The following is a 25410-nucleotide window of genomic DNA, read 5'->3' as shown; positions in this document are numbered from 1 at the left end:
TTTGTATAATGAAAATTCAAACCGAAACTCAATTTGCGTAATTGAGCAACTTTTGAAAATTTAACTTTTAGAGTGCTTTCCAGCGTTTAAAAAAAACTCCGTTTTGAAAACTTCTTGTGCGGTGGAAATTTTTCAATGTGGTTTTAAGATTTTTACATAGAGGATTTTTCTTCATATATCCTGAAAATTTGATCAAAATCGAACAACAAATAAGGGAGTTGCAGCCTTTCAAAAACGCCAAAGAGTGACGATTTTCGCACAAAATGACAAAACTTTGACATTTTTGACGATTTTAAAAAGCTGCAACTCCCTTATTTGTTGTTCAATTTTGATCAAATTTTCAGGATATATGAAGAAAAATCCTCTCTGCAAGAATGTTAAAACCACATTGAAAAATTTCCACCGCACAAGAAGTTTTCAAAACGGAGTTTTTTTTAAACGCTGGAAAGCACTCTAAAAGTTAAATTTTCAAAAGTTGCTCAATTACGCAAATTGAGTTTCGGTTTGAATTTTCATTATACAAAATTTGAACAAAATCAGTCAAAAGTTACGGTTTACAGAATTTTTTTTCGGCTGTACGGATATTTTTTTGAGTGACTGTATATAAAGTAACAATTATCTCATTGGGGCTCTCCTCAAGGGTCCGAATCTTCATTAGGGACACTTTAAGACATGTTCATTTACCAATGAAGTATAATTTTTGCACGTAAGTTCCACTGTTTAGGGAGTGATATTTAATTATGGGAGACCTTGTATATACAGTGGTGGCGTTAAAAATAGGACCACTACTGGTTCAGTTCAACAATGGAAAAAAGTCCATTGGAACTTATTCTACCTCGTTTGAACTAGGGTCCTAAATTTATACAATTTCGATAATTGCATCTGACAGCAGAAACTAGGGGAATTACCTTACACTAGAATTGTACTTCCCCTGTTTCGTTCAGACAGTTAAAGTTAAAGTAGTCATAATAATAGGAGCAGTGTGTTAAAAGCTTGCTATTTTTTTATAACTTTCATAACTTTTCATTCAATAGGATAGCAATTGAAAGGTAAGTCTAATTAATCATTTCGAAGCATTTTAATGCATTTTAATAATTAATAAACAAACAGATGGGACGTGAAAACCACCGTTCATTAGCCGAAAGAATTCAGATACGGACATTCAGAGATGAAGGCAATTCTCTTCGTGAAATCTCTTGAAAAATAGGAAGATCGAAAGCCTTGATAATAAATGCTCTCAAATGCAAGAAACAACAGGAAAATCGTGGTCATAAGAGGAAAACAATGGTCCTGACTGACTGCCAAATAAAGCGAGAAAGCCAAAAAAATCCTTTTGTGAGCTCCAAATAGGACCTAAAATTGAGAATAAATTCCGGAACTATCCGAAGACCGTTACAGAAGGTTCATTTACATGGTCGAGTAGTTCGAGAGGTACCGTTGCTATCAAAAATAAACAATTTAAAAACGGATAGAATTTGGGAAGAATCATCTTCGTTTCGAAAACGAAAATGATAATATAATAATATGGAAAAATGTCCATTTTTTGAATGAAACAAAAACTAATTTGTTTGGTTCGGGTGGTCGATGGTGTGTAAGAACACCAGCAAAACAGGAATTGCTTCCAAAACATACTTTGAAAACCATTAAACTTGGAGGTGACAACATAAAATTGTGGCGCTGCTTCCCTTAGTTCGGTGTTGGTCCTATTTATTAGATGAAAAGGATCCCGAATCAAGAATACCTTAAAATAATGAAACATGTCATGCTGCCGCATACCCTGGAAGAAATGGCATTGATTTGGAAATATCAACAGGATAATGAACTGAAACGTACGGCTAGGCGAGTTACACAATTTTTTCACGATGAATCGATTCCGGTTGTGCCGTGGCCTTCACAGTCACCCGATCTGAGACCTATTGAAAATCTTTGAGTATATCTTAAGGTTGCTGTGAGGCGTCATCAGATCATAAGCAGAGAAGAACTGTGGTCCATAGTCCAACTGGAATGGGAAGCAATTCTTGTTGAGTTCTGCCAGAGCTTAATAAGGTCAACGCCTCAAAGGTTAAGGCAGTGATTGCTCAAAAGGGAGAAGCGACCGAGCATTAGACGTTAGGCAATATTCGGTTAATAGTTTCGTTTTTTCTTTTTTCCCTTTTTTTTGATAATGTTTCAATAGTCCTATTTTTATGATCACATGTTTATTTTGTTTTCGTTGTTTCCATTGAGGAAATTTATTTATTTTTCGTTGAAATATGTTTTTGTGGATTGTTTTTTAATATTATTAAATGTATTACATATACATTTTTATTTTTATTTTTTACCTCTTGAATGATGAAAATGAAAAATTGAAATTTTTGAAGTGGCCTTATTTCTATGGCCACCACTGTATGTTAAATGTTTCTTTAATATACAGGGTGTTGACTGAAAGACGTTGAAAAAGGTTTCTAAAGGTTTGGTGGTATTTACTAACTTGTTTATTGTTAGTTTTTCTTCTACTTTTGGGGTGATCTGAAGAGACTTGTCTATGCTGTCCCAATAAACACTCTAGATCAACTTCAGGAACGTATAATTACCGGATGTGAAACGATACGCAACACACCAGGAGTTTTAGAGAGAGTGAGACAATCATTAACAAGAAGGATGGAAGCGTGCATTATGAGTAATGGTGGTCATTTTCAGCAATTCTTATGATTAATCATTAAAGCGTTCCCCCAAAAAATTGTCTTTTCTAAAATTCAAACACCCGAATTGAGTCATTTTGGAAATAAAATCTCTTTTTCTTGTCACATTTCAACACCCTGTATGTTGGAAACAAGGCATTTGCGGACACATGTTTATTAGACATTTTTGACTCAAAATCAGTCGAGGATGACGCGTTTAAATTTTTTACACGTAGTTAGGAAACACCCTGTATAGTTAATTATTTAAGTTACGTTCGCTTGCGCAAACATTTCGATAATGCGAACCAAACTTGATTTGAATTAGTTTACATTATCGAGCGCCTGCTGTGTTCTAATTTAATCTTAACTCGGGGAATTTGCAAAGCTGTATGAAATGTTTGTTTCTCTAGAATCTGCAAATATCGCGGAAAGTACAAAGAGCGAGAGAAAAATATTTGAAAAAATTTAAATTTAAATTTTGGTCTATATCTCGGTGAATGGTAGGTGTGGATAGGAAGCGATTTTCCTCCTCATGAATTCCTTGCAATGGCAGAAACTCTCAGCCTTGATTCCCCTACTTCCATTCCCATGCTACACACGCATATTGTCTCAATTTTATCGACAATCATTTCACTTTCCATTGTTTGCCCACATTGCATAAACAATCACCGTTCAATTGCTTAAAAATGCATTAACCTAAAAACTATTAATGGTATGTGCATGTCGGTTTAATTAATTTCTTTGGCGATTGTCCGTCGCTTTTATTCGATTTTTTTCTTAGTCTCAAATTAGAAACGCAGTAATTAAATGTTTAATCGGTATTTGTAGTTGTAAATGTAAACCGAAACTATGTGCGGGTTAATCGAATAACAAGAATGCGTATGCAAGAAATTAGGTTCGGTTACTGTAGTTGAAAGTGTGGGAGAAACAAGCTGCGAATTTGAATTACCTGCCTTTGGTAGTAGAACGGTCGCGTTATACCACATCTTCCCCTACCTTGCGATTTAAGAAAAAAAGAATCAAGACCATTAACATTTTAATGCTCAGATAGTAGCGGTAGTTACTAGAACATACAACAAGTCTGTTTATTTTATGGCCTGTCTAAAAATATCTGTTGACGGGATATATCTATTAAAATTTAAAATGAAATATTGAGGCATTAAAAAATCCTGGCTAATGGTTAGAGCTTTCAAAACGAAAAATAAGATATTAAAAGTTTATTAATTTGATGGATTGTGAACACATGGTGCAATTAAACAAGCTCTACTTGTCACCGTTGAGTAAAACACCAATGGAACAAGAATCTACTATCTACCCTATCGATAATCCCTTGGAATGCTAGAATTAGAATTTAGCTTAACGATGAGTTGAACGAAAGTTTCTTTTTATTTACTTATCTTTTACGTATCTTACGTTAGTTACGTACGTTACGTTATTCACGTATCTTTTTACACCAATTGCATTTATCAATACTTAGCGGATAACTAACAATAATTACACTACAGGTAATAATATTACTACTAAGCAACATAAGCAGTAGCAATTTAAAATCCCCTAATGATATGCACGTAACGGTTCACGCATAGCAGTACCTATACTTAATTTATGTAGCTTATAGCGGTGGACCAATAACCATTGTAATTTTAATAGCAAATAACTATAAACTTTCAGAGACACACTTATATGTCTATTTTGAAACGTACGTAAATTACTTTATGAAGCTTCAATTGGTATTTAATATTTCAATAAGTATCATCATAATTTAATAATATATGCACATGGAGAAACTTTTTAAATGGGCAAAAAGTACACACCATATGGGACATTTGTTTATTTCAATTTATCGGAAAATTTTATTCTTGGTGAAAGTTTGTGCATTCCTGCAAATTCAAAACGCAGTTCACAAAATTTGTTTGTCGCCTTTCACATGGGGGAGAATCGAAATTTTTTGAAATAGTTCAAGAGTAAAGAACGTTTATTTTATGTAATAGGTGTACGAAAAGAAACTGAGCATTTTTAGGTGAAATTAAGCTTCGTTAAAAACATAGTTATTGAAAATATTAGTAATCAAAATAATTTCCATAACTGTCTCATACGGTCTTTTGCCATTTACTGGGTAGATGATGGATGCCCTCGTGATAGAAGCTTAGTGGTTTCGACGAAAAATAGTTATCGAGCCATTTTCCAATATCTTCAACGTCAAAGAATCGTTGGTCAGCTAAATGAGACTGCACGGATCTGAACAAGTGGAAGTCGGAAGGAGCCAAGTCTGGAGAATACGCCGCATGCTGGAGCATTTCCCAGCCTAACGAGAAGATGAGTTCCTGGGTCGGTTTAGCTGTATGCGGACGAGCATTATCATGCAGCAATATCACTTTCCGACATCCTTGGCCCGTAAATGGTCTTTTTTCCTCCACAGCATCGCTTAATTTGATCATTTGGGCCTGATAACGGTCAGCTGTAACAGTTTGATCGGGTTCCAGAAGCTCATAGTAAATGACTCCTTTACAATCCCACCAGACACACAGTAAGATTTTCTTGGCATGAACGTTTGGTTTTGCAACTGATGTGGATGGCTGGCCTGGGTCAACCCATGTTTTTCTGCGCTTAGGATTGTCATACAAAATCCACTTTTCATCTCCCGTAATAATATTATGCAGAAAATTCTTTCTTTTATACCGAGAAAGCAAGTTCATGCAGATGTCAACTCTTCGATTTTTATTGTCTTCGGTTAGCTCATGAGGAACCCATTTTCCTGCTTTTTGAATTTTTCCCATTCCATGCGATCGAACTGAGACTGCTTGTTGAGTTACTGCTAACTGCTCTGCAAGCTGTTTTTCAGTTTGGCATGGATTTTCATCCAGTAAAGTTTGCAGTTCTTCGTCTTGAAACTTTTTTTCGACACCCGCACGTGGATGGTCCTCAAGACAAAAATTTTCCTCACGAAACTTCTTAAACCATCTCCTAACAGTTGAAGCACCAACAGAATTATCTCCCCAAGCCGAATTAACAATTTCTGTTGTTTCAGCAGTGTAGGATATAGTGATGACTCTCCCCATATCATCTCGAAATGCTCAGTGTTAAATAGAGGTCGTGAATCACGTACGCGTGAGGAATTAACTGCTCAGTTGTGATAGATTTTAACGTACTTATTTTAACAAGTAACGAAGATAACAACTAAGACAGTGATAACAAAAAATCCCCGAGGGATATCAAGTGCGCCCGTTTTGATCACTTGCCAAGGGTGTTCTGTCATCTTGCAGTATATCACCATTGCCTGTCTTCCTGATCCTTAGTCATCTGCACCCCATGTGCAGCACAGATGTTTCCTAGCCGTTGTCCACTTGTAAAAGGTACACGTGGACCCATGTGTCTCCTTTCCAACAAAGGGTATTCCTTCCCTTGGCCGTGATTTACAACGGGAGATGGGCAATGATTTACAATATGCAAGAAGTCCGAACAAGCAGCATTTATTTTCAGTCTAAAACAGAACAACATTGATATTCTCAAATATTGCTTGGAAATATCCATGTCTCCATTTTCCTTTTTTTCACTGAACTACAGCTCCTAAGCAACTGATACTTTTATCATATAAAAAGTCATAAATAAACAACACCTGCATACAATTGCAGGCGAATTGAACGTATCTAAGTATGTTTTTTTATTGCATATAACTTCATTGCTCAGATTCTTTTTGTACACCTATTAATTGATATTATCGCACTTTTTTAATTCTCTCTAAAACGAAACTGGCATTTGAATAAATTTGTATCATTTTCTATGCGGAGTAAATCATAAATAATTCCAAAAAAGCCTTTTATGGAATACACGCTTGAAACCTCGTTGCTGAGCTTATGGGTCGATTCTAGGCAACTTAACGTAATACATGTATCCTCTAAGATTAAAAATAAGGGTACTTTACTCAGGGGCCATCTTTATAATTTTCGAATCTTCCTCACACGAAATGAGGCAGACAAATTTTGGAAACTGCGTTTTATGCTCGCAGGAATGCACAAACTTTTGCCAAGAATAAAATTGTCTGGTAAATTCAAATTAAAAAAAAAATCCCTCATGGTGCACACTTTCTGTCGGTCACTGTATTCTTGTAATAATGGCCGAAATCGGCTCTAATTGATAAATTATTTTATTGTGCTAAAAGAATCTGCTAAAACTTCGTTTTTGTTTTTTTTATAAGGTTTTTCGATTGAAATACCGAAACCCGTGCTATCAATTGCAATGAAAAGAAGATCAAATAGCCTCTTTAATAATCCTCCTCGTTCTAAGAAAAATTTCTTCTCAAATTTATAAGAAACCGCATTTGAAAGATCTCAAAAGTGCATTGAGCCTAGAGCGACACGAAGCGTTCCTTTACGTGTTGTAGAGATATAAAAATGAAAGTGATGAATTATAAAATCGAACAATTCTCATAAATCCTCCTATTATCTCTATTTTTGCCAATTTAACGCTACAGATCCGAACAAAACAAAAACAAATGGAATGCAAAAAAGGCATGTTTGCCATCCTGTTATTACAAAGACATTTTGCAAAAAAAAAACGGACGTAACTTTCATAAATGTTTGTTTAATGTAAACTTTGGGTCCCGTTCACTTGAACAACCAAAGGGGAACGATATGACTGTTTGGGTATAAAGTAAATGTTTAGATTGTAATACGAGATATGCAGATGCGTTGCACCTGGGAAAATTAATTTCAACCGGGAAACAGCAGGAAAGAGGAAAGCGAGGTTGGATTCTGCCATTTATTTCTGCAAACCGAAAGTAACTTAATGGCTGCTAAAATTCGACTTAAAATTGCCAACATAAATTAACAGCCGGTGGGTAACCTAAATCGATAACTTTGTTTCAATTTTGCTCGCCCTAATAGAGAAACAAGGGTCGCTGGCAAATTCATGAGGAATGACGCAACCCAAAGTGCACCCTCCCATGTTTAGGTAATTCACACAGCAATTATCTTGCCTAAAATGAATCATCAACTCGGGAACCAACATAAAAGGGTACATAATTAATATCACAGGTTTAGAAATGAAAACTTTGAGACGAATGTTTTTTAATATACAGGGTTATTCGATTTCGACGCTCATCGTGGCGATCGCGGTCACCATAAGAAATACGAGGTCGGTTAAAATAAGGCAAAGTTGCGCATTTTCGAGCCTTGTAAGATGCCGTTTGAAGAATTATAAAATTTCCATTACTTACGGAAATATCCGGGGAAAATGCGAAATTTCAGAAAAAGGTTTTTATTTTTTTCGAGACTCATTTGAAGAGATAATTGAAAACGGCTGGCACATTTTCGTAATCACGTTTGCTCCTCGACAACATGACAGTATCAAATTTGGAATCCGACGTTTCGATTTTCCGGAACCGTCACCAACTTTATGTTTTCTCATGGGCGCCATCTTGGATTTTCACATTTTTGGATTCAGCTTTTTTTTCCGATTACGATGATGTATCACATGTTGAGATTCGGACTCGTTAGATTTTTATTTATGGGGGAACTAGGAAAGACCTTGTTTATAGATCTGTACCCACTGACATTAATGAGTTGCGAAGAAATATCATAACCACTTTGAAGACCAAAATAAGAAGACGAGATGTTTTAAGATCAATTCACAACCTGAAAAGGCGTATGCGGCTGTGCTTGGAAGTGGATGGCGAAACCTTTGAGCATCTCTTATTAAAATGAAATTATATTAAAAATTAACAGAACAAAAGTATGTATGTTATTTCCAAAGTACTCTTTGCAAAAACAGGATCTGTGATATTTCTATTAAACGGCAAATCCGAATCTCAACATCATCGTAATCGAAAATAAATCTTAATCCAAAAATGTGAAAATTTAAGATGGCGCCCATAAGAAAAAATAAAGTTGATGATGGTTCTGGAAAATCGAAACGTCAGATTTCAAATTTGACACTGTCCTGTTGTCGAAGAGTAAAAGTGACTACGGAAATGTGCCAGCCATTTTCAATTATCTCTTCAAATGAGTCCAGAAAAAAATAAAAACCTTTTTTCGAAATTTCCTATTTTCCCGGATATTTCCGGAAGTAATGGGAATTTTATAATTCTTCAAAAGGCACCTTACAGAGCTCGAAAATGCGCAACTTTGCCCCAATTTAACCGACCTCGTATCTCTTCAAATAACCGAGATCCCCATGGTTGAGCTCGTAAAACGTACACCCTGTAAATATAATAAATCCTAAAAGAAGGTTAGGTAAGACAAAGCTGAAATTTCGCACGCCATTAACGACACTTTTATATTGTGTTTTTAGGCACCTGTTCAATAGGTACTCTGAATGACTATGTTCCAAAATTACTTTTGTACATCATTTAATCAAAAACCTTAAGAAAAGGATAATTTAAATTTTAAGACTTATCAGGCGTAAATTTTTGGAAATCGATCTAATCGTCGACTTTCAAAAATCTCGGTGCCTACAAATCTGAATAAGAAAATAGTTGATATCAATGCAAAATAATATTATTACAGTCCAACTACAGCTTATTCAAATCACGGTTCCTAACTATTAACTTTAAAGTTAATTGGACTGAGTTTGAATGAAAATCATGTTTACAAGTACCGTAAAAGGAATTTGTGAGTGGCATTGCTGCGAAGCAACCTGCCTTATACATCTCATTTATCTGTTCAGATTCCGCTTCAATGCTACCTAAACTAGAAACATGAAGGCAGTAATGAAACGTGAAATTCCGCAGAATCAAAACTTTTCTTTTATGTGTTGATTTCAATTACTAAATCGGTACTTTCGATTAGTCCTTTGGACCGTTTAGAAATTGTATTTTTGAAGCAGAACCAGCCAAGTGGCTCAGCTAATTGGATAACCCAAACGTTTAAACAGTATGGCTAAGGAACACCTCTGTTTCGTTAATTATGTCTTCGTTAAGTTCTTGTATCAGATCTTAACGAAGCTACTAATTATTTAATGTCAATTAAGATGGGCATGAAACAGTGGTATTCTATTTATTCTCAAGTGGAATCAAACCTTATGTGGCTTAAAATAGACACCTTCGGCATTTGGAGAAGTTGATTGAAATACTACGAAAGTTAATTACTTTGTGTTTCATTGACGGTATAAGGAGTCTGGACTGATGGCAAATTTAAAAGCAATGAACACTTTCTTCCATCATAACAAAAATACCTTAAAATGTAGATATCTACAAGCCCTATTGTAGTGCTTTGCTCTGTTCTATTTAAGCGATCAAGACTGAATGCACGTATTCAGGTCAGTGCCAATGAAATGAAAGAGGCTTTATACGTATACATAAAGTAATCTGTAATTTCCGCCAACCACTTTGCATTCAGGCATTTTCCTGCATAATAATAGCGCATATCATTAATCTAATTTTGCCCTTAAATATAAGATTTAAGTCAAGTATTTTTCAAAAAAACGTTTATTTGTTTTAGCACATCTTATAGTATGTAGCATAAATCAATTATGTACAGGGTGCCCCACATTCTACTCTCAACACGGGGATCCCGGAAACTGTAGGAGACAGAAAGTCGATTAAATGAAGGTAAAATTGTATCATTACAAGCGACTTATTTCGCTTTTTAATTTTTTTAAAATTCCGTTTAATTTTGAAGATATCCGGAAAAACCTAAAATTGCTTTTTTCTGTCTTGAATTACATAGAAACATGAAAATGGAGAACGCTTTGTTAGGGCACTTTTCCCGCGCTGCCACGTGAAAATAGTTTTTCGGAGTACGGCGTTTCGGTTTTTCAATACCATCATCACCTTTATTTCTCAAATAGGAATCTGACCGTTTTTTTTTAGGAATTCGGCTAGATATTTACAATTGAAAACCAACCATGTGCCACATTCGCCGATTCGTGACGTCTAGATAAAGAAATATTCATTTTCAGGATTTTGAGACTATATTTCAAACATTCCGATTATTTATACATTCAAAAGGCGTCTTCAAATTAATTTTATAAAGGCCAATATGCTACTGATTGAACACTAAAGGAATTGAAAACGTAATTTTCAAGAAAAACTTTTTTTTCCTTTCTGAAATGAACACAAATAACAAAAGTAAATACACAGAATATTTTTGATCTAGACGTCGCAAATCGGCAAGTGTAACACATGGTTGCTTTTCAATTTTAAATGATTAGCCGAATTCGTAGAAAAACGGTGAGGTCCCCAGTCGAGCAAGAAAGTTGATGATGGTATTGAAAAACCGAAACGTCGTACCTTCGAAAAACTATTTTCAAGTTGTAGCGCGGAAAAGGGTGCCTTAAGAACACGTTCTCCCTTTTCACGTTTTTAGGAAATTTCAGGTAGAAAATAGTAATTCTAGGTTTTCTCCGAATATCTCCGGAAGTAATCGGAATTTTTAAAACATTAAAAAGGCAAAACCATTCCTCTTACAGGGACGCAAGTTCGTCTCGATTTAACCGACTCTGTACCTCCTACGGTTTCCGAGATCCCCGTGTTGAGACTCAAATATGCGACACCCTGTACATGAACAAATCAAGCTCGTTTAGCACCATTTACCAAACCCGTTCTCAATTTCACAATAGCAATAAAATTGTGTTGGTTGAATAAAAATTACGTCATGACATTGAACCGTTTAATTATGGCTATGATATTTGGTTTGTGCTCATGAATCCGGTAAAAAAAAATTCACAAAGCAAAATATTAGATTTACATATCTGGCGCCAATTACACCTTTTTTTACAATGTAATAGTGGGTGAAAATCAGTTGGTAGAAAAGCGTAATCCCTAGATAATCTTGTGAAGTCGAATTGAATTGCAAATTATTGTTATGCTTTGTTTCTTTTAAGGAAAAGTGTAGGCAATAACCTTAGGGAAACCGCGCGAAAATAATGGCGCTATTGCAAAAATGGAAAGTCTAGTGGTGCTGAGGTAATTCGGATAATTATTTTTCAAAACAGAGAAGTGAGATTCAAATTAAGTAACCAAAAGAAACGATAGTTGCGACTTATGCAATTGCAATTAATTTGGAGCATTTCATTGGAGGATCTAATGATTTTTTTCCAGCCATTCACGATACAAAAAAAAAAACCACATGACGAAACTATTTTTCATGTTAACTATCTTGCAGCAATAATGAACATTGTAAACATTTATGAAGTCAACATTCCGGTTTTGACTGATTATTACCATAAAGGTAAACGCAGTATTCCATAATAGACTTCAAGTAATAAACTTCTGTAAAAATCCCACTTCATTTCGAGATTACCACTATGAAAAAAAAAAAAAAACCTGGTCAAAGCTTTTAAAGGAGAACGATATTGCTATACCCACAATGTGGCAGAAAGCGACAAACCTCATTCTGCCATAAACTTAGAATTTACCACTAACTGCAATCTCAAATTTATAATTTTAAATATGTTTCACGCATTACCAAAGTACACACGGAAACTAATGAGAGGTTCAAACATGCAATTTGTTTACGTACTCATATGAATATCGTAAACTCGTTTCAGTAATGAGTCTCTAAACATGGGTATTATCTATGGCCGCTATCCATTGTTGGCAATAATCCATTCGTAATTTTAGCATTCACACAAAAACGTGGAACAAACTCCTCATTAGTATCTTCGAATGATTTAATGAAAATTCCCAGTTATTAAAAACGCGAAAATTAGCACTAGAAAATGGTTCACGGTGTCTGTCGTGGCTAAATGAAAATTTGAATCAATTTTACTCGACGTTTCTATTTTATTGAACAAAAACAAGAACCTCTTAAGTCCGGCAGAAATCCAAAGGAAGCAGCTACTTCGCACAATCAATGAACACCATCAAAACGCATCCTAATCAAAATAAACTCGCTAAAATTAACCGGCTTGACCGCACGCCTCCTACCGCGCGATTTCGGTCCTTCGGGGTCCCTTCATCAGGGTCGACGTTCGTTTGTCGCACGTTACCGGTTTCGGTGCGTCACGATAAACAATAATTAAAAGGCCAAGCGCGGCGCACCGCGATGGATGGGCGACTGGAGAAAACAACTGCCGGCATAGTGGAAGTCCTCGTGTTTCATTTGTCTTGGCGACGTCCTGGGTACCATGGCCGCCTAGGCCCCAGGCGAAGAGCTAACCTGAACTAACCTCCACAGCACTCGCTGATGAGCTTTCATTGCTTGCATTTAATTATTAGATGCTTTCATAACTTCACCACGGCATAATGGAACTTAAATAAGTTTCATCCGAAAAAATCCCTTTCTGTCACCCTCAGCACTTAAATAAACAAAAACCATAAATACTGTTCAAACAGAAGTGAAACTCCACCCTCTGTGTGTTTAGTTGGGCAGGATCTCTCAGGTATTACAGATGCGAAAACCCAACAAAAATATTTTATTTCAACTTTTCAGTGAGGAGCTTGCGAATTTTACCCAGAAGAGCAAATAACTGGTCACACAGGAAAGCTTAAATTTTTTCATTTTATCGTTTTTTTTTCTTAAGAAGCGAATTGTGTATTCCATAAACGGATATCTCCTGTATTATGTTCCACTATCAAATGGCACTTTAACGTTGTAATATCGTAGAAATAAATTTATTTATAAACTTGGGAATATGCAAGTGACTTTGCGGACACCAGGGCCATACTGGAGAAAGTCAAAAAGTGGCCGAGAAAATTTCCTCAACAACACTCTTTTTAGGAAAAAATTTTAATTTAAATAAAAGCGCCGCACCTCTGGGTTGTTGAGGGGTTAGAACTCTTAAGAGTATTCCATCCAACTCTTTCACGAAATTAACTATAATTTCCAGCAAGACGAACCACTGCTGCACATAAAAAATTAATTATCGTGATTTCTCATGAAAAACACAAGCTTTAATTTCAGAAATCTAATGCTCGTATATAGATTTTGGGTAATAAGTCGTAGTATTCTGGTATTCTTTTTTCTTCTTATAGAAGCTGTCTGTTCGTAATGCGACATAGCAATCTAGTCAGAAATTAAATGGAAGCTTTCCGAAAAGAATGAGTATCACGTCAAAACTGGTAGTGACAATGGTTTATCTGAGAGAAAGTGCTGACTTTTTTTGTCCTCAATAAGTTAGAGGCGATTTTATAATCACCATTACCATTTTAAATAAGGATTGCAAAGGGATCCAGAAGTTGCGCAACCAAAACTTTATTTTCTTTTAATTATTGACAGTTCCATATAAAAAAAAGTTACATCGCTGGTTTCAGAAAAGAGTTCGAAATACGAACATTTTTCCTCAAAATATGATATTTTCCAGACATCAAAGTTATATGAAACAGAGCTTAAAATAGAGGAAAACACGTTTTCACGTCATAGAAATTTTGCATTTATAATAAAACTCAAATAACGAAAATCACAATAAATTCTTGGAAACAATTGGGATTCACGCTACCTACTATCTTATTTTATTGAAAACCATCTTAATGTGCATTTTTTGTTCTCCAATACAATTGATTCTGGCTTATTTTAATGCATTGACGTCCTGCAAACCGAATTGCAGTGTCTATTGAATATTCTACTGGCATTTCTCAATAACCCAACGTGAAATGTTTAGTTAAATATCAAATCCACACAAGATTTAATAAGAAATTCGCCTAAAGGGAGGTATTTATTCGTGAGACGTCACCACCAGAGTCTTCATATGACTCATCTGAGTTTCGTCGTTTTTCAATAAATTGTGAATAGGAAACTAAGAGCAAAATCTCATAATTAATTGGTATTAAGGAATGCGCTGTGGCGAAAGTCCTACGATACTCGAACGTAATATTTTAAAATCTTAAAAAGCAGTTATAACATTAGGGGTATAATGCACGTTTAATTAATGGAAATACTTATGTATTGTGATATATGAATAAAGAAATGAACTACTTATCTTAAAACCGATAAAAAAATTATTCTGAGGAAAGTATTCCAAACAAGTATGAATTATTTTTCCAAAAAATATATCGAAAGTCAATAATTCATTTAATCAAGTGCGGCCTATACAGAATAACGAATCTGCATCGCTCAGATTTTGCTGTACTTAGCTTATATTTATGCGTCTTATCAACACAGTAAATATTATGGATATCAAGCCATACTTTGCTGATTAATTGATTCACCATGAGATCAAGAAAAGACACATAACAGTAAAAATTATTAAGAATATTGGAAGAATGAATAGTTGTTCCTTCGCCATAAAGTCGAGATTATAGTTAATTATTGATAATAAAAATCCTGCACTGAATTTTTGTAAATTTGTCCAATATCTACTTATTAAGAGAAATATTTTTCCCAGGCCTTTCATATTTCAACAAAAAGTGCATTAATGACTTCGACAAACAAAAAAATTAATTTTTGCCTCCTTCTGGCAAGTACATTCTAATATTGAGCAACAAATAATTTCCAAATATTACATTGATTTATAATTGACTCATAGTCATAAAACATAAATTTTACTTACCAGGAGGCTTCTTAGTTAACGATGTAGACGTACTGAGATCACTTAAAGAACTATTGTTACTGTTTTGGCGGTTGCCCCTCAATGATACCTTCATGGGTGAAGAGTTATGTGCCACCCTTGTTGGCACACGTCCACTGAAAAAAGAACATAAGGTATGTAAAAATATAAATATTACTTTTTACTTACACTTTATTGTTCAAATTGACGACTGTCCAGTTATTCGCACTTTTTTCACTGTTATTGTTGCTCTTTTGAGTACTGCCCAGATTCAAATTCTCGAAAACTTTCGACTTAATTTCCTTTAGACTCGTCTTAGTCTTTTCATTTTTCGTTATCTTTGTCATGATCGGTTCCCATTTGTTAACAGGCTTCTTCACCTGCTTCTTTTCAACCGAACAAGGATTTGAATCGAACACTTTGGACTTAACTTTAGACGCATTGCAGTTTGGTAACTTATATTTCTTTGGGGGGTTTTCATCTTTGAGTCGTCTAGGCGATGACAGACTAGAAGGAGTGGATAATCCGGGACTCGAGGCAGTCCTCTTCTTTGGGTTTTCTTTGACTGTTTTATCGGACATTTTGTCGTCTATATCGGTTTGGATCAAGGGTTTATCTATAAGTGATTCTTTGGTAATTTTTTGGCTATTTTCGGAGAAAGTCTTGGTGCTGTCTGATGGCGAAACATTCGCGGTTCTGTTATTGTTGCGTTCTGGCTCGGAGTCGTTGCCATTGTCTGCCTCGTCATTGCGAAGTCCAGACTCGATGTCAGTGAATACACCTGAAATTTGAATAAATTAGAAAAATTAAAAAGAATTTGTGAAATCCCAAAAGCTCTTTTGTAACTCTAAAGCAACACTAAAATTACTAATAAAAAACTATGATGTTCTTCAAATTTCCTCGTAACTCTTAGAAATTCCTGCTAACGGTTTATTATTTACTGAGACTCCAAAGCACTTGTTTGGGACACTTGAAGTTTTATTCTACATAGATTCTATACGTTTCACGCGAAAAGTTGCGGAAGACGTGCAATTGCATACCATCTGAGTTAAAACTAACTGAGAATAACATTCACCCTTCGCCAAGGGCTTGGACAAAAATGCTTTTTAAGGTTTCAGGGACAATTCTTCAAAATCTAGCCAAAAATTGTTATGAAAAGGTAAATCAACAGAATTAAAGTGTACAGAATGTGAATATGTAAAGAGTGTCAGAAACACTTTGAAAATTAATCTTCTCAGTTACTAAGGGATGACAGTTTTTTGACATGGGTCGTGCCGTGATTCCTAAAGATATTGAGATTTAAGATGAGTGATTGGTGCTTGATCGTTCTATGTAATTTAACCTGTTTTTAATTGAAATTGTATTTTGTACAATTGTGGTAATTTAATGTGTTGGTGATCACTCTAAGTGGTGGTCGCTAGTATTTATTTTTCTTTACATATCTGAAATTGATCTCTTACTCAGATACAAGTAATCAAGTGTCTTCTGTTTTATATTTTACATTTTTACCAACTGAAATTTTAGAAACTAATATATATTTTCACAATTTCATATATAGGATGAGTCGGAAAGATTGTGCCAACCTTCAAAAAGCATTGTGCATGAAAAATAAATGTAAAAAACTCAAATATTGTTATCCGATTTTCATTTGTTTGCAAGTTATAGGACAAGTAGAATTAAAACTTAAAATTCAAAAAAGGCACAAACTTTATATGAAATTTCATAAATTAACATTTTGACAATCACAATGTTGTGATAATAAATGTCCGAAAATTCCTCCATTAACTTACGAACATTTTCTACTTTCATGTCCTTTAATACCAGCTGCAGCATTTCTAATACGTTTAATTAGTGCATCTCGAGTTTTCACTTTTACTCTGTACACCTCATTTTTAAGTCCAACAAACAATAGTCCAATGATGTGAGGCCTGGAGATCTTGGAAATTAGCTAACAGGACCACCATGACCAATCCAGAGCCCTGGGAATTTTTTGTCTAAATGTTGCTTAATCTGTCGCGCAAAATTTGCATATTGTAAATTTGAATAAACATTTGGCATTTGGAACACATTAATTGAAATAAAAATAAGAGTCAAATCATTACCAATGTCACTAATAACAAAGGTACTTTTATCGTAAATCGAACGCTAGTTAAAAAAAAATTATTTGCACTATAACTTGTAAAGAAATGAAGATTGGATAACAACATTTGAATTTTTTACATTTATTTTTTATGTACAATATACTCCCGAAGTTCTCACGATTCTCCCGACTCACTCTGTATATCGAGTAAATATTTTTTTCAATTTTACACATACAAGACAATACAGAATATTCCACCGGGAACCGCCATTAGATGTTTTGAGAAAACCATGAGTGGCCAAATGACGAAAATTTAGTAGTTTGTTAAGAATATTGAGGCGACCTTGTTTAAATTATTTTCAATGACGTCATATCTCTGGTTGTACCACAAGTCGATATTTGTTTATTTTAAATGGGACACTCTATATATTATTGCATTTTTGGATCCTGCGTTTAATATGAAGTAGATGGCCGCTGAATTGTAAATTGTCAACAAACGAAAAGTTATTTTGTAACTTTTTGCCAGAATATTGAAAAAGTTCTAAATTTTAGTATAAAGTCACGTTTTGCCTAATAATTTCTACAGGGCGTCTACAAAAAGTATAACCAACTTGGACGTCAAAATATGGCAAAAACTTTTAAATATTAAACGGGACCTTACTATTATTTTGATGTGTTATGATACTATTTAAATGTGAACAGATGTTCTTTTTTAACGCAATTCCCTAGGAGGACACCAAAATACTTTCTAACGAAATCAGCAAGATTGAAGAAGCAAAAAAGTGTCTTAAATATCGCCGTTAAATGGAAATTAGAAGAGTTGCTTGGAAATTAATGATTTTCCTACTTACCACTTGAATCCATATTCTCCCTATTATTAACATAGATGTCAGCTGCAGCTTGAGGATCAACACCATACAGTGTCCCATCTATAACTTGAGCTTTCCTATCACCTTTCAAGTGATTATCATCATGATTATCCGCATCACTTTCGGTGTAAAAATCCGAATCCGTCATTGGGTCTGGTTTGCGAGGAGGCGCTCGAGAATATGGTCTTCTGGTCAATGGAGAATTGTCAGCTCCCCTGCTGGCAGGTCGGGACATTTCCCCGTCACCTATAAGTTCATAATACAGTAAACTAGCAGAATCTTACCAGGTATTTTTTACCTTGATACCCAGTGTCTAGACTGGTAATACTAGTTATACTAGTAATAAAGCTGCTAGTCTTAGATTTTGTTGGTTCGGTCTTTGAGGGTTCAGACTCGACGATCGGAGTTGTATCCAAAGGCAACTCCTCTGGAGACGGAGTTTCTTCACATCTATTCAAAGAAGAGTACTCCTTAGTGGCAGCTACGGAATCTAGAGGCAAATCCCAGTTCATTGTTGTATTAGCAGACAGAAATGTAAACCCCGAAATCATTTGATCTGGAGCGATAATTCCTAGACTGTAATCTGTGGAACTATTTATATTGGGGCTTTGGACTTCTTCAGGTTTTAACTTTGACGAGTCTTCGTTATTTAGTTTGATGGAGGACCGGTTTTGTTCAAAGTGCGCTGCACGATCTGGAGAGGAGTCCTCCACAAATTTATCCCAATCCAAACCGAAAGATAACTGATTGAAATCGGACATCTGTTCCGGAGTAAGGATCCCAAGAGACTCATCGCAATCCAAGGAATCCCTTTTGCTGTTTTCACTGTCATTATCAACATGTGCTCTTCTAATATCCTCCAAAAGGTGACTGCGAATAGGTTGGGAGCTACTTAAGTCTCCAAAGGAACTCCTAGAAGTATTACAAGAGTGTAATTGGTGCACTATTCGTAGTTGTGGCAGGGAACTTGGCTTTTCCAATGTTACGGTTTTACTAGCTTCTTCTGAAGCTCCTGTAGTTCTGCATTTGTGCTTAATAAGCTCATGAAATATCTCCGGTTTATCTGTGGAACGACGCATGTTAGGGCTTTGGACTTCTTCAGAAGATGGTTTCAATTTTGAGGAATCTTCATTATTTGGTTTAATTGGGGATAGATTTTGTTCAAAGTGCTCTGCACGATCTGGAGAGGATCCTTCGGCAAATTTATCCCAATCCAAACCGTAGGATAACTGATTGAAGTCAGACATCTGTTCGGGAGTGAGGATTCCCAGAGATTCATCGCAATCCAACGAATCCTTTTTGCTATTTTCACTGTCAATATCAACATGTGCTCTTTTAATATCCTCCAAAACGTGGCTACGAATTGGTTGAGAGTTACTTAGGTCCGCAAAGGAACTCCTAGGAGTACTGCAAGGGAGCAATTGATGTACAATGCGTAGTTGTGGCAGTGACGTTGGTTTCTCCAATGTTAAGGTATTACGAATCTTACTAGCTTCTTCTGTGCCTGCTGTATTCCTGCATTTGTGCTTAACGAGCTCATGAAATATCTCAGGTTTATGATCGGCATGAAGATCACTACGAACCCGCGTAGAATGTTGTCCCGATACTGTTTGCTCTGCAGGGTCTACGTTCGATTTTCTTCTTTTTCTAGTCGTTTCCTTCAAGATATCTTCACAGGACTTGTTAATTTGCGCTTTGCTGCAAAAAGTATCATTCGTTCGTTTTTTTGGCTTAGTTCCACAATATTTCTCACACTGGCTGATTTCCTTATATTCCGATATCCGATTTGGTTCCAGTTGATTCAAATTCTCAGCGGATAAAGAAATATCTTTGGTGTGTGCTTGGAATGGCAGCTTAGTTAAGTTTTCAATGGAGTATGCTTTGTTCGATGTCTGACTGCTCGTATAAGTTACATCGACTGTATCAAAGCTATCTATTGAGGGAATTTTCAAGTCCCTTTCTGCTAATAGATGCCTTCGAAAATCATTTACGTGCTCTCCTCCATTAAAATTTGTCTTCCAGCTGTTCTGAGCATAACTCAAATTATTTTCAACAGGTCTAAATGCACTCCGTTTTTCGTCCAAACTGCTGTTTGCTGGCACCGAATTCAAGCATAATATGGAATAAGGACCTGAAGAATTATCACCTGCAGCTTCAGAGTTACTTTTTGTAAGAGCGACTTTAGACACGGGGGCCATTAATCCCCTTTGTTGCGAACAGGAAAAATATCGCACTCCTTTGATGGTTCCATCATGTTTGCCCAAAGCATCAGTGAGTTCTATTCCACACCATACGCCTTCGGCAAAATGAACTCTTCCGACATATTTGAGAAATCCGTGTTTGTCTCCATGTTGAACTGACCTGCCTACATGGAGTTTACTGATTTGAGTTTCACTAGATAATGGAGATTTCAATTCGATGCTCCTGGTTTCGATTTGCGGATTCCGGAGGCCAAAAGTGGGGATTCGACAAGCCTGGAACAAATGATATAAGAGTGAAATAAAGAGAATCATAGTTGGTTAATAGTGAATGTTTTCCTTCAATACGTGCTTGACGACAACATTCTTACCGGATGATTGTAGATAAATTAGACAAGCAAATATTTTCAAATTGCGTGACTTTTTGTACTTGGGCATAAAGAAGAGTCCGCGAAAATTCCATTTTTTTTCTAAATGTACTATTTCCCGATGAATCAAACTTCATAAAGCACAATCAAGTGAACCACCACAACATGTATTATTAGTCGATTGAGAATCCGCATTGCTTGCGTGAAGTGGAAAGATAGCAATCATTGAATATTTGGTGTGTTATTTTAGATATACATTTGATTAAGCCATAGTTCATTGATGGAAATCTCAAAGCATAGAAGTATCGGATTTTTTGCTAAAAGATTTGCAACGCTTTCTTGAAGAAATTAAGTTGGAGCGAAGGGTGAAAATGTAGTTTGAACACGATGGCCGTCCTGCCCATTGTGCCAGAATGTCAAAGAAGTCTTAAATGAACATTTTCCACTGTAGTAGATTGGGCGTGGTACTACATTTTAGTGGCCAGCCCGACCACCGGATTTGACTTCACATATTTTTTTTGTGGCTTATTTGAAATATATCGTTTATGATGGAGTGCCAAGTTCTGGCGAAAACATGAAAATTCGGATCACGAACGCTTGTCCAAACATCACACCTGAAATGCTAGCAAATGCCACACAATCATTTCTAAACCGAATTGTCAAGTGCCTTGAACAACAGGGCACCATTTCGAACATTTGTGTGAATGAGTTCTTCTATAATAATGTAAAATCTACTACATCATAAATAAAATTTCTCAAATACCTTAATAAAGTCTAATAAAGCGTTTATTTTTTTATCTCGTATAATTATGAATTTTACCACTTTTAGCAAAAAATGTTTCCAGTAAAAACATTTTTACTGTCAAATGAAAAATTTGAGGGTTCAAAAATAGTGGGTATACTATCTGAAAAAACATAGTTGTCCCTAGAAGACAGGTAAAAGTGATCTTGAAAAAAATTTATTGCATAAAAAGTTGAACCGACGAAAGTAAAAAAGACTTTATTTAAGGTTTTTTAAAATAAATTTCTATTTTTATATATTTGCTTGTTGTTTCATTTATCTAGAATCAGTCGATATATGCATGGGTGTCACGTTTAAACGCTGATTAACCCCTTATCTTAGAAACTAAAGAAGTAAAAAAAAATTTAATATAAAAATTCTTCAATGTCCTATCAATATAATTTTTCCAATATCCTTGTAGAGACAGTGTTGTAATTTCCATGCACAAATGACAACTTTCTTATTTCAAATAAAACACCCTGTATTTTGGTATAAGGTTGAATGCACGTTGCAATTATAAGAATTTTTCATAGAGCATATCTTTCATGTTTGAAATACAACAATTTTTCTTTTTCCGACATCTCATACAGGGAGTTTTTTTAGACATAGGGCACAACTTTAAGGGGATATTCCTTGGAGAAAAATTAGGGTGTCGAAATAAAAACAATTTTTTTAGTTACTTTCCAAAAAATGCCAATTTAATCAAAATTTTCGTCTTACAATAACAATATTTCAGGTCGAATATCTAAAGGTTGTGCCCACGAAGCAGATCTGTGAGAACTTTACACAGAACTAGTAACGTCCAGTAGATTTTCACAATTTTCATTATTAATTTTAATTGAGCGACTAAAAGTTCAACTTTTGAATCTCTTAAATTTTTAAAAAATCTCGTTCCATTTCTGGGAATAAAATTACACTCCTAAATATAACCAGTCAGTCATAAGTCCAAGCCAAACGTTTAATGAAAACTGGGGTTGAAAACCATTTTCATAGAATTCCTATAGAATTACTTCAGCCCACTGTTGTTTCAGTCTAACTTCAACCTTATGAAGGTTATGACCTTCGAAAGTGCTAAATTGGGTCATAATTCACATTCATGAGAATCTAAAAACAGTATGAAAAATTCTTGTAATTACGAAGCGAATCTGAAATTACGACAATATTCAGGGTGTACTCCTTATTAGTAGATATCAATATATTTTTCTTTGTCAATATATTCATATACATAAATATGTAGGTGATCAGTGCATATGTGAGTGCCCGTAAAGAGACTTCAAATTAGCAGTTATATCACTTAAATTAGAGACTTATTTGATTTGAATGTGAAGCACGAACTAAAAAAAAATAAACTCTTTTAAGTCTAAAATACAGTAAGAGGAAAATTTTGATGTGCCTTTACTACGCATTACTAGTATTTTCAATTGTGGTGTTAAAGATTTTCAAAAAACAAGTACAAATTTTTTATAATTTTTATTTTCATTTTTTTAAAGCTTTTGACGGGAAGATCTTAAATATATAATAATATATAGTAGGACATCTAGAAAATGAAAATTATTTCAATTTTTTTCCTTTAAAAATTGTTTTAACATTAATTTGTCATACTTTATTAAAGTTACAAAAATACTTTCCATAAAAAAATAAAAATAAAAAATGCAGAGTTTTATTTAAAATTCTGAAAATGACACCTGAAACAGAAGCTGAGATAAAAAGATTAATTTAGATCTGATTTAGTAGTTTAAACAATAGCATTTTATTTGATTTTTAGCTAATAAAAATCAGTTCATAAATAACTAAGTTGTAGGTTCGGTTGTGTTTTATGAGACTACCTGTAAAATAGACAAACATAACACGTGTGGGTTAGGAAATAATAACAGATGCGCATGTTATCACGTTTGTTCACGACTATTATAATCCATTTGTTATGTGTACTTTCGTAATGGATAGTGAAAAAATAACTGTGTCACAAAATCAATAATAATGGCATGAAAAACAAATAAATGCCCTCACGAAGGGAAAATGAGAAAAGACTATCAGATTATAAAGCATGTAAGATGACGATTAGCCTTTAAATGAAAAGAGTGAAAGGCGACATACCAAGAAAATCATTAATGTACCGTGCGGGTCTAAATTGTACCCCTTTACTATTAACTCTTTAACAAATTATAGTTTTTAAAATTTAAATTAAATATTTGTTTATGTTTTTTTTTTAATAATTTAAAATACAATTCATAAAATTTTGAAATAATATATAGTATATATAATAAATTTTTAGAAAACCTCGTATTTTGGCCACAATATTCCGAGCCGTATAGCGTGAATAACCCTGTATATATATACAGGGTGGGGCACCAAGAACGCCTCGGGGTATTACCTCCTTATTAATAATTTGATCGAAAATTGTTTTTAGAGGTGTATGTAGGACCTTACAAGGTACATTTTAAAAGTATTTTCATTTATACAGGGAGTATATAAAAAAAATATACATCTCAAATATATGTTTTTTTTTAATGGACCACCCTATATTTTATTACACATTTGGAATTATAGGAAGAAAATAGTACAACTTTGTATAACACACATTGGGTCTAAAACAATCGCTTCTCGAGAAATTTTAGAAAATATAAAAATGCAAGAATTAAGAAAAATTTTTTTTGCTAAGTGAAATGAGTCACTTAGCTATTATTTTTTTACTATTACTTTTTAAGTACAAACTAGAATGAATTATTTACTAAACTGATATATAGGGTAAGCAAAAAGAGTGGTAAAATTTTACTCCCTTATAATTTAGCATAACTTTCTTATTTCAAATGGAATATATACATTTTTATGTATTACTTAGAATCATTAATTAATTCTCTTTCAATTGATACTATAGTGTTCTATACTTATCTTTTACAGTTTTCCCATAATATAAAATTTTATTAAATGTCGTTTCAGTTAGACGGAGCACCCGTACATTTTCATAGGGATGCGAGAGAAGTTCTCAACACTATGTTTCCCCGAAGATGAATTGGGCGAAGTGGTCGTCAGTTGTGGCCCGCAAGATCGCCCGATCTTACCAGTATGGATATTTTTATGTGGGGCTACATTAAAGATGTAGTGTACAAATTACCACCAACAACAAAGGAGGACATGAAAATTCGAATTCAAAATGCATTCAAAGAAATAACACCAGACATGTTATCAAAAGTGAAATTTTCTTTTCAAAAACGTATTCAATTATTTATTGAAAATAATGGCTATCATTTCGAATATTTACTGTAAATTTTAAATTTTTTTGGGAATTTGTTAAACTGTAATAAATACTTTTAAAATTCGCGCTCTATAATTAGCTTTCTTTAATAACCATAGCAACCAATCCAAGACATAACCTGAAAAAAAATGGTATTATTTAATGTTATTATTGAAATCTAAATAAAATTTCATATTATAGGAAAACGGTAAAAGATAGGTATAGAACACTATCGTATCAATTGAAAGAGAATTAATTAGTGGTTCTAAGTAATACATAAAAATGTATATATTCCATTTGAAATAAGAAAGTAATGCTAAATTATAAGGGAGTAAAATTTGATCACTCTTTTTGCTTACCCTGTATATCAGTTTAGTAAATAATTCATTTTAGTTTGTAGATTAGTTTGTACTTAAGAAGTAATAGTAAAAAAATAATAGCCAAGTAACTCATTTCACCTAGAAAAAATTTTTTTCTTAACTCTTGCATTTTTATATTTTCTAAAATTTCTCGAGAAGTGATTGTTTTAGACCCAATGTGTGTTATAAAAACTTGTACTATTTTCTTCTTATAATTCCAAATATGTAATAAAATATAGGGTATTCCATTAAAAAAAACATATGATTGAGATGTATCTTTTTTTATATAAACCTTGTATAAATAAAAATATTTTTAAAATGTACCTTGTAAGGTTCTACATACATCTCTAAAAACAATTTTCGATCAAATTATTAATAAGGACGTAATACCCCGAGGCGCTCTTGGTGCCCCACCCTATATACAGGGTGAGTCTTAAGTA

The 25410-nt window shown here is 34.3% G+C and overlaps 1 protein-coding gene across 1 annotated transcript in view; it reads right to left on the bottom strand.

The window, feature by feature from the left end:
* The window catches only part of LOC136346446 (restin homolog), an 89197-nt gene that overhangs the window by 40764 nt on the left and 23023 nt on the right, over positions 1 to 25410 (bottom strand). Inside the window, exons 2-5 of the mRNA XM_066295603.1 lie at positions 18331 to 20506; positions 18015 to 18278; positions 15273 to 15864; positions 15087 to 15220 (exon numbers count right to left, since the gene is read on the bottom strand). Coding sequence (XP_066151700.1) covers positions 15087 to 15220; positions 15273 to 15864; positions 18015 to 18278; positions 18331 to 20506 — 3166 coding nt within the window. The remainder of the gene's footprint in view (positions 1 to 15086; positions 15221 to 15272; positions 15865 to 18014; positions 18279 to 18330; positions 20507 to 25410) is intronic.

This window comes from Euwallacea fornicatus, chromosome 23, assembly GCF_040115645.1.
Source record: "Euwallacea fornicatus isolate EFF26 chromosome 23, ASM4011564v1, whole genome shotgun sequence".
In the NCBI taxonomy this organism is placed as follows: Eukaryota; Metazoa; Arthropoda; class Insecta; order Coleoptera; family Curculionidae; genus Euwallacea; species Euwallacea fornicatus.
This window is presented reverse-complemented; position numbering and strand designations above follow the sequence as displayed.